At 41.4% G+C, this 12492-nt stretch overlaps 1 protein-coding gene across 1 annotated transcript; it reads left to right on the top strand.

Annotated features, from left to right (window-relative positions):
* Positions 1-4819: 4819 nt before the first annotated feature.
* LOC311034480 (extracellular calcium-sensing receptor-like) lies at positions 4820-11139 on the top strand (the record flags this gene model as incomplete). The annotated part of the gene is made up of 7 exons (XM_084042362.1): positions 4820-4911; positions 5029-5299; positions 6281-6367; positions 6636-6905; positions 9686-9913; positions 10016-10139; positions 10226-11139. The coding sequence occupies 7 exons, from the start codon at positions 4820-4822 to the stop codon at positions 11137-11139; spliced, it is 1986 nt and encodes a 661-aa protein (XP_083898488.1).
* Positions 11140-12492: the final 1353 nt, after the last annotated feature.

The raw sequence follows: 12492 nt of genomic DNA, 5'->3' as shown, positions 1-12492 counted from the left end.
CAAAAATAATGTTGTTGGACAGCATAGGGCTCGTTTTCTCTGCCTAGTATCACCTTTCTAGGCGCCAATGCCCTGGCACAGTTGTAGCCTATGAGAAGGCCAACTTTACAACTCAGGAGTGTTGGTATTTCATCTGTGATAGCTGAGAGATGAGTCCAGTGTTTGGCTGTTTCACAGGTTGGTATGTGCTCCCGGTTGACAGGTATACAGTCTTTTGTGTATGCTGAAGGGAGGTCGATGTGTACTGAGGAGCTATAGCCCCTCACACGGACACCTGTTACTTTTTCACTATGCATAACTGTATTCTCTCCCAACATAGTGGTTAGTTTTAGCTTAACTGGGAAACGATCCATTTGCAACTCACTGCTCACCTCCTGATCAATAAAAGCAGTGTCACTTTGTGTGTCTAAGAAGGCATATACAAGTTTTTCCTTGTTTGGATTTTGGACAGATGACACCCATACCGGCACAATCATTGAAGTGCTAGCAGACTGTCCTTCTCTGGTGATCTTGTGAGACAGAGCTGATGCAATGTCATCTGTATCCTGTTCTGCTGAATTATCCTTCTGCACAGGTTTGTCTCCATTTGGTTTTTTAACATAGTTATTGTCATGAAGACAGGTGGGATGTTTCCCCTTGCATGTATCACAACTGTGACGGCGGCGACATTCTTTTGCACTATGTCCCGCTTTTGTGCATCCATAACATAGTCTATTGTCCTTTATATATGTCCTTCGGTCCTCAAGGGACTTTTCCATGAAGTTGGGGCACTTATAGAGCTGATGATTACTGTCCTTGCATAACATGCATGGGGCACCTTTGGTTGGCATTTCTTTGTCACTGTCTACAGTTGCCTGAGTACTGTAAACATTTACCGTGTTCCTTTTTATATCCTTTGGGTCCCTTTTATCCTTGGGTGAGTCATAAGAGCGAAGAGCATAGATAGAAGTAACTGGGTTACATGCAATCTCTGCTTCGACTGACATAAATGCAGCAAAAACATGGAAACTGGGGAATTCTTTACTTTCCATGAGGGCCTTAGTGACCTGCCGATTCCATTGTGACACTAACCAATCTGGCAACTTCTGTACTAATTTTTGGTTTTCTTCAGAGTCACTCAGTATGTCCAAACCTTTAACATATGGCATAGCCTGTAGGCAAGCATTCAGAAAATCTGAAAAGTTCCTTATTCCTTCTGCATCTTTAGCATTTATTTTTGGCCAATTTGTTAGCTTGTCCCTAAATGCTTTCTGAATGACAAAAGCCTGGCCGTATCGCTGATTAAGTTTGGTCCAAGCATCTTGATAAGCATCTTCATCGCTTCGGTAGAATGTGCCTTCAATACATTTGTGAGCTGGGCCACTAACATATTGCTTTAGATAGTATAGTTTGTCTGCAGAAGAAATGCCCTTTCTATCTATAAGCGACATAAAGGAGGCCTTCCACTCAATGAATCGAAGGGGTTCACCATTAAAGACTGTGGGCTCAGGCATGGGAAGTCTATTAAATGCTATGCTGTCCTGTACAGCTTGTGCCAGATAAGACACATCAGTGAGAGGAGGTTGTGTGGCCACATTGCTGGGGGACTGCATGGCATTAGGGGGTATGAAAGGCTGACTATCAGGGTCCAGCTTAACAGACTGGATTTGGGGCTGCATAGAGGAAGGAAAGACAGAGCGCTGGATATCAGGCTCACCCTTAACAGACTGAATGTGGGGCTTTACATTAGAAGAGAATGTGGGGCGCTGGCTCTCGGGGTCACACTTAACAGATTGGTTGTCCGTTTCCCTTTGTACCTCTCTGTTATAGACCTCAAACCTGGCTCGTGCTGCCGCCAAGTCCCTTTCCTTTTGTAGGGTTTCCAATTCAGACTCCTGTAACTGCAATTGCTCCTTTAGATTCCTTATTCTTTCCTTTTGTTTTCTTTCCTCTGATAATGCTTTACATTCAGCTTCCTTTGTTGCTACCTCAGCGGCTGCTTCTGCGCGTTTGGTTGCCATACATACGGAAGCAGAGTGATGACTGGCAATAGAAAGTGCTACTGAGGGTGGCACAGAGGTGGGCTTAACTTTTGCCTGTGTCACAGAGGGAAGCTTAACATTTGGTTGTGCCACAGAGGGAAGCTTAACATTTGGTTGTGCCACAGAGGGAAGGCCCCTATTTGAAGGTGCTGCAGAGTGATGGCTTTTATTTGAAGATATCACAGAGTGATTACTTCTATGTGAAGATGCCACAGAGTGATTGCTAACATACACTTGTGATGCAGTTGAACCATAAATAGAGCGGGCATATTCACAATCCAATAGCCCACGAAGCCGTCCATTGACACCCTCTGCATCATAATCTCCATCAACCTCTGTTATCCTATCATATATAATTTTGGTGATATCCTTAGTTACAGCTTCACATGCATCAATTTTACGTCTTAGTTCAGTTGATGGTGTGATCTGATCTCTTATTTCCATATAGGTCCTCGTGACTACATTTTGTGCTTTTTCAAGAGGGTCTAAGAGGGATGTCAGATGGGTTTCTGTTATGTTTGTTTTAAGCTCTTGTCTTGTCTTACGGGCCACAATCTTCCACTGTTCATACAGGGTAATTAGTCTTTTTTCTTTCTTACTCAACTCCTCTTGTTGGTAAGCATGCATTTTTTCTGTTGGAACTCGTTGACGTTCAGAATGGCGAGGTTCCTTTGTGGCCTCTAGTACACGACTCTGCAGATCAGCCATTAATTTCTCTTTCTCTTCAATTTTTTCTTTTAATTCACTTCTTAGTGCAAAGTTTTCTGTTTCATTTTGGAGATTGTCTTTATGTTCTTCAATCTCCTTCTGGAGAGTTATAATCTGTTTCTCCATATTTGTACTCCAAGACAAGGCTTGTGTCCTCCTTTTGAATGACTTTAGGATGTTACCTTCAGATGTCTTTGACCATCACATCAACTTCAACTGTCTGCTGCCCGTGTAGGATGAGTGCCGTTGAACCGTGGAATCCCCTTGGTTGTGCAACAGGATCGCTGAAGAGATGAGGGTCGAAGCTTTTACTGTAGCGTCCCCGCCCAAAGATGGTCTTTTACTGGTGGTATAGATGAGGTTTATTTTAAAACCAACAACGTAAAAGCTGTCACAAAACAAACAAACAAACAATTGGACATTAAACATTTTCAAATTACAAAAACAATCATTCACATTGAGCAACACTATTACAAAACAGACCTTGCTTAGACAAATAAAATACATGACAAAATACAACACACTTTAAACAAATGAAAATATACCTTGTGCCCATTTAGGCAGGGGGCTAAACCTTTACTGTCCAGCAAGCAGACCTCACCCTGGTACTGCTGCAAACATTTGAGTCTCTGGCTGAGCAGACAGGTGATAGTAGTGAGAAATCAAGCAAACACCTTCAAAATAAAAGCATCTCAAAAGCACCTCACAGAAACATAGAATTAACATAAATGCAATGCACCTGTGACCTGTGACCTGACACACAAAATCAAATACCAAAATAAAAGCACAGTGCCTTGGGGTCATTTACACTACAATTCAAGGCAGGTGTCACACAGAAGGCAAGTCTAGTCAAGACTAGTACTACTTGTATGCCACAATTAGCTTTAACAAGTAGATTTTAAAATAACAAGACGCAGAGGTTGGGTTACGCTGCCTGGGTCGTTTGTCTGCAGTACCCTGGCGGCCTTGGGTCTCGAACTTTGTCTGCTTGTGCCCTCTGCGCCAGATAGGGCCAGAGCCCTGGCAGCGTAAACGAGCTTAGTGAATCAGGCCTAATGTTATTTCAACTGAAAAACCTTTCACTTGTTTGCAATCATGTTACTTCAGCATGCTTTAACTTACAGACTCCATTTAAACTTTAAAAGGTTGAGGTATATTATGACTTCCATTGCAGTGTTTAACTTTTTGATCACTTTTATACATTTGAAGCTATCCCACTTCAAAGCACATGTGGATCTCACAGTCTTTTCAGCTTTTCCAATACACACTAATGGTGTTTGCAAGAAGGGAGAGAGAGGGACACAAGAGGAATGACCCATGTTTTCGTAAAGTCACTGTGGCCACAATTCTTACACTACAGATATGTTTTTTATATCACCAAGTTCACACAGGTCTGCTCTCCGATTTAATTGAAAGAGCTGTGTGTTGCATACATTTTGAGTTAAGACCATTATTATCAACCCATGTCCCTCTGCACTGTAGCAATTACAGTAGTACACCTGGTGATGGTGAACACAATCAGAGATACCAAGTCAAAGAGAGCACTGTTTGGGAACAGTTTGTACTTTTTCGTATCATTTTTTGTCTTTAAGTGAGCCCACATTGTTTCCTCAGGAACAATATATTCTAGTTATTTATCATTGTAGGTCATTTCATGATCCACTGTAGGTCATGAAAATGACCTACAATGGGATGAATAGTTTCTAATGTACTGGTGATACTGTGTAGTGTGATTGACACATTACAGGACACACACAACATTATTTTCATATGAAAGTATTGATAATGCATGTTAAGCCCTGCCTCTACAGCTGCCTCTGCTCAGATGGGTGTTGTGAAAGATTACGTAGTGGCATGCATTGGCACAGAGGGTGGCACAGCACGGTGTATAAAACTTAACAACCGGACAATGGATTTAGAGAAGGGGGGAGGGGGTTAGGAGGACAGTCATGAGGGCTTCTGTAGTCATACAATACATGTTTTCATACTTGACATTGTTCTCTCTCTTCTCTTCTTTGTCTTCCTCATCTTCCTCTTCTTGTGAGTTACAGGCACCGTTTAATCTCAACAGCATTTACAAGCCTGGGGACATGGTTCTGGGTGCCGTGTTTGATATCCACCTCTACTCTGTCTTCCCTGATCTGTCTTTCACCTCCGAGCAACAGGACCCCATTTGTTATGGGTGAGTATCACAAATACAATAGCAAAGCAAGAGAACAGCGACCTTGCTGTGATGTATGGTTCCATAGGAGGATACAGTGACATCTTTGTGTGTTAGTCTCAACATTGACGGGTTCAGGCTCGCCCAGACCATGGCTTTTGCCGTCGCAGAGATCAACAGAAACCCCAGCCTGCTACCCAATGTCACTCTGGGGTATATTCTCTATGATACCTGTTACACGCCCGGAGTTGCATTCCGTGCAGCGTTGTCATTGGTCAGTGGGAGAGAGGAGCAGATTCAACTGGATGAGAGCTGTGTTGGCTCTCTTCCAGTGCTCGGAATTGTGGGTGATCACTCATCACATTCGATTGCCTTCTCTAGTGTTTTAGGTCCGTACAGAGTACCCCTGGTAAGTTAATTACTTGAGCCCCTTTTTACCATCACCTATTTGATATACTGTACATTGCTTAATTTTGGTTATTTTGTTTTTTGAAAGACAACACATGCAGGCAGAGCATGTGAGTGGAGCAGGCAGATTTTGAATATAGGTTTTCATGCAATGCATCTTGTGTTCCAGATTTGATTCACCCTGGACCTGAGAGTAAGACTTCTAAGAGCACATAATGTCTTTGTATATAACTGGGGTTGGGGAGTAAGCTATTTGGTGTAATATTCAGAATGTTTTACGTATTGACATTCAGTGTAAAACATTAAACCTGTGCAAACCCCCCAAAACAGCACTCTTCAGTCCCTTTTAGGAGGCCTGACCACACAGCCATAACGGCTGTATTTACTGTAACAGTCACAGGGAACAGGGAAAGGGCCAGGGGTTAGGGTTAGGGTGCCACGGCGAGGCTTCGCTGGTCCAGGGGGTAAAAGGGGTAACAACGGACTTGAAGGAATTTTTATTTTAATATTTTTTAACTCTTTAAGACCGGGAACGCATCTGTGTGTCATTTTTAGATTTCGTTGGGCTATTCAAAAATAGCAGATATACAAGCTCATAGCGCGGCACCGAGTGCCGCGCTATTAGATATGCTATTTTTGAAAAATCATGAAAAGCTGTGCAAATATTATTATTTTTTATTTTTTTTTGCGGACATTTGTAACTCAAATCTTTGCTTCAGAGGGTTCCTGGAACTACAAATGTTCGCTTTAAAAATATATATAATCCAAGGTTATGCCACGAATTTTCAATATTTTTCAAAGATAGCAGATCTACAAGCTCATAGCGTGGCACTCGGTGCCGCACTATGAGCTTGTAGATCTGCTATTTTTGAATAGCCAAAGAAATCTAAAAAGGACACACAGATGCGTTCCCGGTCTTAATGGGTTAAATAAAAATAAAAAAGTTGTATAGTACAGAACAGATGTTTTGTGTCTTTTTCAGATAAGTTACTATTCCATGTGCTCCTGTCTGAGCGACCGGAAACAGTACCCTTCCTTCTTCAGAACAATACCAAGTAACACCATCCAGGTGAATTTCTAAGTACATGTTCCACACATTTGACAGATACCTCCCTCTAGTGAGGGTAATTGATATTGCATATCACCTCATTTGCTTTTATGTATTACTGCTGGGTCCTAAGGTCTCTGTTGACAGCCTCAGAAGATAATTATTAGACCTTTTCGTTGTGGAATCTGTGTAGGAGATTCATTGATTTAGATCAGAAATTCAGTGGCCAAAGGTCAAGGATTTGAATGAACTACTTTAAGCACATATCCCTCCATCCTTATCCAATCAGGTGCAAGCTATGCTCCAGATTATGAGACGGTTCGGGTGGACCTGGGCAGGAATTGTGTTTTGCGATGATGTCTATGGCCACGATGTAGCCCAAATCTTCCAGTCTGAGCTGGCCCAGTCTGGTTGGGGTTGTCTGGCTTATTTTGAGGTTCTGCCCTGGGACAGTGACCCTGCTGAACTACAGAGGATTGTCTCTGTGATGAAGAAATCCACAGCTCGTGTGGTCGTCGCAGTTGAATATGGGATCCGTGTGATTAAACTCATGGACGAGGTCGGGGTTGTGATCCATGTTAATTTAAGAACTCATGATTCTAAGGAGTCTGAAATGAGTAATATTGAAGTGAAGACATCCTTTCGTCTGTAAAAAATCGATTGCTATTTAATTGCAAGCAATTTGTTTAATTGCAAAGCAATTTAATTGCGATTCAATTTATTATTATTAGTATTATTGTTATCATTATTATTATCATTATTATTGTTGTTGTTTTTGTTGATCACAATCAACAGGTGGTAAAGCAAAAGGTGACAGGTCTACAGTGGATAGCATCTGTAGCCTGGATAACAGACCCAAAGCTCCAGACTCCTCGCTACCTGCCGTACCTGAGAGGCACCCTGAGTATTGCCCTCCGTCGTGGAGAGATATCAGGCCTCAAGGACTTCTTGTTGAAAATACATCCTCAAAATGACCTCGTCAACAGCCATGAAAATATCCTAGTGAGTCTTTTGTTTAATTTCAAGGTCCAAGGTGATCGTCTATATTGTTACATCTTGTGTACAGGTACATGAGATTGAAGAATAGTTTTGTTTGGCTCCTCGGACATTGACTGTGTTTACATGAACGATATTTCTTCATTCATAATTCTGATCAGAAATTCCAACTTAACGATTTACATTGTATAAAAAAAGTGAACCTCGTTTACATGCCTCAAAGCATTTAATCAGAGTATAACTGTTGACATTTGGCACTAAGTGGTTCTGCCTGTTTTTCTTTCTGTAAATTCTCTTCATGGACCCACGGTGCCATGTCATTATTCCGACAGCCCACTATTCCGACTACCCGTTAGTCCAACTAGCCCTGTTATAACTAACCATATCCCTAACCTCACACTAACCTAATGGTTGGAATAATGGGATGTCGGAATTATGAGCTGACCACTGTGTCCTCAGCTAATTCTGTTTCTGCTCTTCTTTCTTATTGAGCAAATTACACACTCGAAAGTATTTTACAAAGTGACTATGCTGTGCTATATGCTGCCTATGATATCATTCTATAACTTTAATTTGACATCATTGTATATAAATGTCAAAAGGTTTATACACTCTACTCTCAACTAGAAAGAAAATTCCTTCCGATCAGAGACCGCATCGGAATAATTCTCTTCCAAGTGTCGTGTTTAAAATATGTATTTTATTCTGATTGAGCTGTCGTTCTGAATATTAATGAGGGTCCATGTAAACATAGTCATTGTAGCAGCATAGGAACAGCGATACAGACAACATGATAGAAAAAACATGTACAAGCTCACAACGCGTTTGCGTCACATTGTGAGCTTGTAGATCGGCTTGTTTGAAGTGAAAGTCAGGGTATGTGTGTCTGTGGGGGTTATTGGAGAGCTTGTGACTACATTGGATCCATTGGAACACAGGTTTTCCAATGGATCTCAGCTTTGGACTTATGTGGTTTACACCTGACAAAGATTATTCTGGTTCTTGACTGTCCACAGCCCTCCTTTGAAACACTGACCACTGAAATGGTACTATATTATAATGAGCATTAGTAAGGACCAACTATATGAAGACACACACACACACACACACACACACACACACACACACACACACACACACACACACACACACACACACACACACACACACACACACCTTCTTCTCTTTCCCCTTTCAGAAATGATGGAGCTTGCAACAAAACTAATTTAATCCACTTTTTTTACACACAACAAAACTGCTTCTGATACGGCTGGAGGGAAAATCAAATCCGCTGATGCGTGCGTCTGTCCGCGAAATAAACAGCATTTTAATCTACGATTTGAATCTGACGTCTGTTTTTAATTATTCACATGATACTGTATCTTGCTACCATAATTGACGGCCACAGTCATGGAGTGTACACGAGTGTATGTGCTCAATTGCCAAGCAGACACATGGCCCAACTAACTCCACATTTTCCCCCAAAATTCCTCAATATTCTGCCTGTGACACCAGCTGCTTCGCATCCCATCACTGTACTTGCAGGATGTACAATTAATATCAAACGCATTATGCTCCAATACTTATGCAAATCACTTCGCCAACACAAAATTCACGTCCGGGTGTTTCTTTTCACCAGCCAATCACCTTTCACGTTGCCACGTCCGTTGCCACGTCGCGCTGACGTACGCTAAACAGCGTACGCTGCCGTGCGCACAATGCAAAGTTTAATTATCAATTTTGTTTCATCAGGTGAGGCGGTTTTGGGAGCACACATTTCAGTGTAAATTTGCACCCCTTCCATCAGAGTGGGTGGGTGCTGGTGGAAGGGTGTGTACTGGACAAGAGGACCTAGGCACAGCAGAAACTACCCTGTTGGATGTGTCTAACCTCCGGGCAGAGTATAATGTGTACAAGGCTGTGTATGCTCTGGCCCATGCCCTCCATGACATGTTGCAGTGTGTGCCAGGAAGAGGGCCTTTCAATGGGCACAGCTGTGCCAGTTTGCAGACAATACAGCCATGGCAGGTGTGATATTAATAAACGGTTCACTAGAGTTTCTTGTTGGATTTAATTTTGAATAATAACATAATGATAAAATAAAAAATAAAATATTATTACATTGTTACAAAGCATGAAAGACTGACATACTAATAAACTGTATATATAATGTTCTAGTGATAAAATTGATGCAAGAAAATACTTATCTGCAGGAAATGTTTACCAATGTTTCACTTTTTATATGTATTATGTGCTGGGATACAGAATTATTATTATTTCAATTATTATAATAATAATATTAAGTCTCTTGCTCTTCATAATTTTGTTCATCACCATTTCCAGCTTGTGTGGTACCTGGCAAAGATCAACTTCACTACATCATTTGGTGATATTGTATCATTTGATGAGAATGGTGATTCTTTACCAATCTGTGATATATTGAACTGGGCGTGGCTCCCTGATGGAAGCACACAGTTTCACAATGTAGGTGTGTTCAAGAAGTCAGCCTCCGCGGATGAAGAACTCATCCTTGATGAAGACAGAATCTTCTGGAACTTTGAAACCAAAAAGGTCACTTTGGCTTTATAAAATAATTTATGTTGTTAATGTTAATCACGATGTGAATGTAATTTCGTTTGAACTGATATTGATCTCTGTTTCTTTCCTCGGTAGCCTCCTCGTTCAGTGTGCAGCGAGAGCTGTTCCCCTGGAACCCGTGTAGCCAGAAGGAAAGGAGAACCTGTCTGCTGCTTTGACTGCATTGCTTGTTCTGAGGGAGAGATGAGCAATAAGACTGGTTGGTTTACATTATGTGTGTACATTATGCTATCTTTAGGCTGATACTGTACTTGTCTGTCCCTTTAACCTTCTCTTCTTTGTTAGACTCTACAGAGTGCACCAGTTGTCCAGAGGACCTCTTTTCCAGCCCCCAGCGTGACCACTGTGTACCAAAGAGCGTTGAGTTCCTCTCCTACCATGAGGCCCTGGGTATCTCCTTGACAGCCATCTCATTGCTAGGCACACTTATCTGTGCCATTGTCCTGGGAATCTTCGTCTATCATCGAGACACACCCATGGTGCGCGCCAACAACTCAGAACTCAGCTTTCAACTTTTGCTGTCACTCAAACTGTGTTTCTTGTGCTCACTTCTGTTCATTGGCCGTCCCAGCCTCACCACTTGTCAGCTGAGACATGCAGTATTTGGGATCAGCTTTGTGCTGTGTGTCTCGTGTATCCTGGTAAAAACTATGGTGGTAATAGCCGTGTTCAAGGCCTCCAAGCCTGGCGGTGCAGACATTATGAAGTTTTTTGGTGTTATGCAGCAGAGAGGAACAGTTCTGGCTCTTACTTCTATCCAGGTAATAATCTGCATAGCCTGGCTTGTGTCTGCCTCTCCAACTCCGCATAAAAACACACAATATCAAAGTGATATGATAGTTTATGAGTGTGATGTGGGATCAACAGTTGGTTTTGCAGTCTTACTAGGTTATATTGGTTTACTGGCACTCCTCAGCTTCGTCCTAGCATTCATGGCAAGGAATCTTCCAGACAACTTCAATGAAGCCAAGTTAATCACTTTCAGCATGTTGATCTTCTGTGCCGTGTGGATAGCCTTCATCCCAGCATATATCAGCTCGCCAGGCAAATATGCAGATGTAGTGGAGGTATTTGCCATTTTAGCATCTAGTTCTGGCCTTGTGTTTGCACTGTTTGGACCAAAGTGTTTTATAATCCTTTTGAAACCTGAGAGAAACACCAAGAAGTCCATCATGGGTCATGGTGCCACCAAGACGTAGAAGCATTAATTAATACATTTTCTGTACTATTTTATAACAATTACGTATAAGGATATATTTGATTGCTGATCACCTTGTTGGTAATAGATTCAGTTTTATACTAGATTAGACTACATCCAGTCAGAGATGCAAACATTTGTTATCTATCAATATTGATGAAACGTTGATTACTCTCCCTCAAAGACTGAGCTTGGTGATTTTAGACCTACAGTACATAGACAAGAAAAATGTGCAGCTCATCATTCTCTGTGAGTCAAAATAAAAGGCAAATTATTTATAGGTTTTGAATTGGAAATTTACCTGTTAGCTGCATTAGTTTTGAAGGCCTCCGGTTTCAATGGGTTAAAGCTGCTTTGTGTGATATTTTCATGATCAAAAGGTAAGAAAAATATATTCTCTTTTGAAGGCCATTCATGCAGATTTTTCTAAAGCATGTCTTCAACTGCTGGTCTAACTCTACGCTCCCTTGTTGCTCACCCCTCCCATAGCCTTGCTTCCCACTATGGCATTATTCAGTGCAGGAAAATCACTTAATTCTGCAAAGACTCCATATAGGAGGTGTAGGTGTCAATGTCATCAACATGTTTATGGACATTTCTTTACAGTGTGACAGAAAGCAGACACTGATGTAAACACCTTCTCACATTAACTCATTTGCAAGTTAATTGTTTTTCCCAGTTATAACCAGTGGGACCAATCATGCAGTATACAGTAGGTCCTTGTAATGAGACCACCCCTATACTAATATACTAATTCATACAAATTAAGTATTCATCCAGGTTCAGGATAGTGCAGGCTACCAGTGCCACCCCAACTTCCCCAAATTTGGATTATTTGAAGTGTCCAAAGGCAGAGGACGTTTATTTTTTGTATTTTTTTCATCCAAGGTAAAAGTATGACAGTGTCAGTCTGTGGTGCAACATGTATTCTTGTGTAAAGATGGGACCAACAGGAAGTTGCTGTCATATAATGAAGAGAGAGCTTTGTGCTGCTCTGTTTGGAGAAACACACTATACTTGTTAGTAATAAGTCATACAACAGGTAGTTCCGACCAAGCAATATGATTGGTTGAAAAAGGCTCTCTAGCCATGCTCAAACAAGCATGGCAGCACAACTATAGCCGTTCTCGTTTTTTGGGCGGATTTTGTTACTTTTTTTTAAACTTTATTTTGGTTTTAGGGTTAGGTTTAGGGTTAGGTTAGGGTTAGGTTAGGGTTATGTTATTTAATTCTTATTTTTGCCTGATTTGACCGATTTATTATCAAAAGATTAATAATAAAAAAAATCGATTGGGTGGGCCAGCTTTCTACGTGGGCCCGCCCACCCGTGGCTACGCCCCTGAATGATACTAAT

The sequence above is a fragment of the Gymnoscopelus microlampas genome, assembly GCF_963454915.1.
Source record: "Gymnoscopelus microlampas genome assembly, chromosome: 19".
Classification (NCBI taxonomy): Eukaryota; Metazoa; Chordata; class Actinopteri; order Myctophiformes; family Myctophidae; genus Gymnoscopelus; species Gymnoscopelus microlampas.
This window is presented reverse-complemented; position numbering and strand designations above follow the sequence as displayed.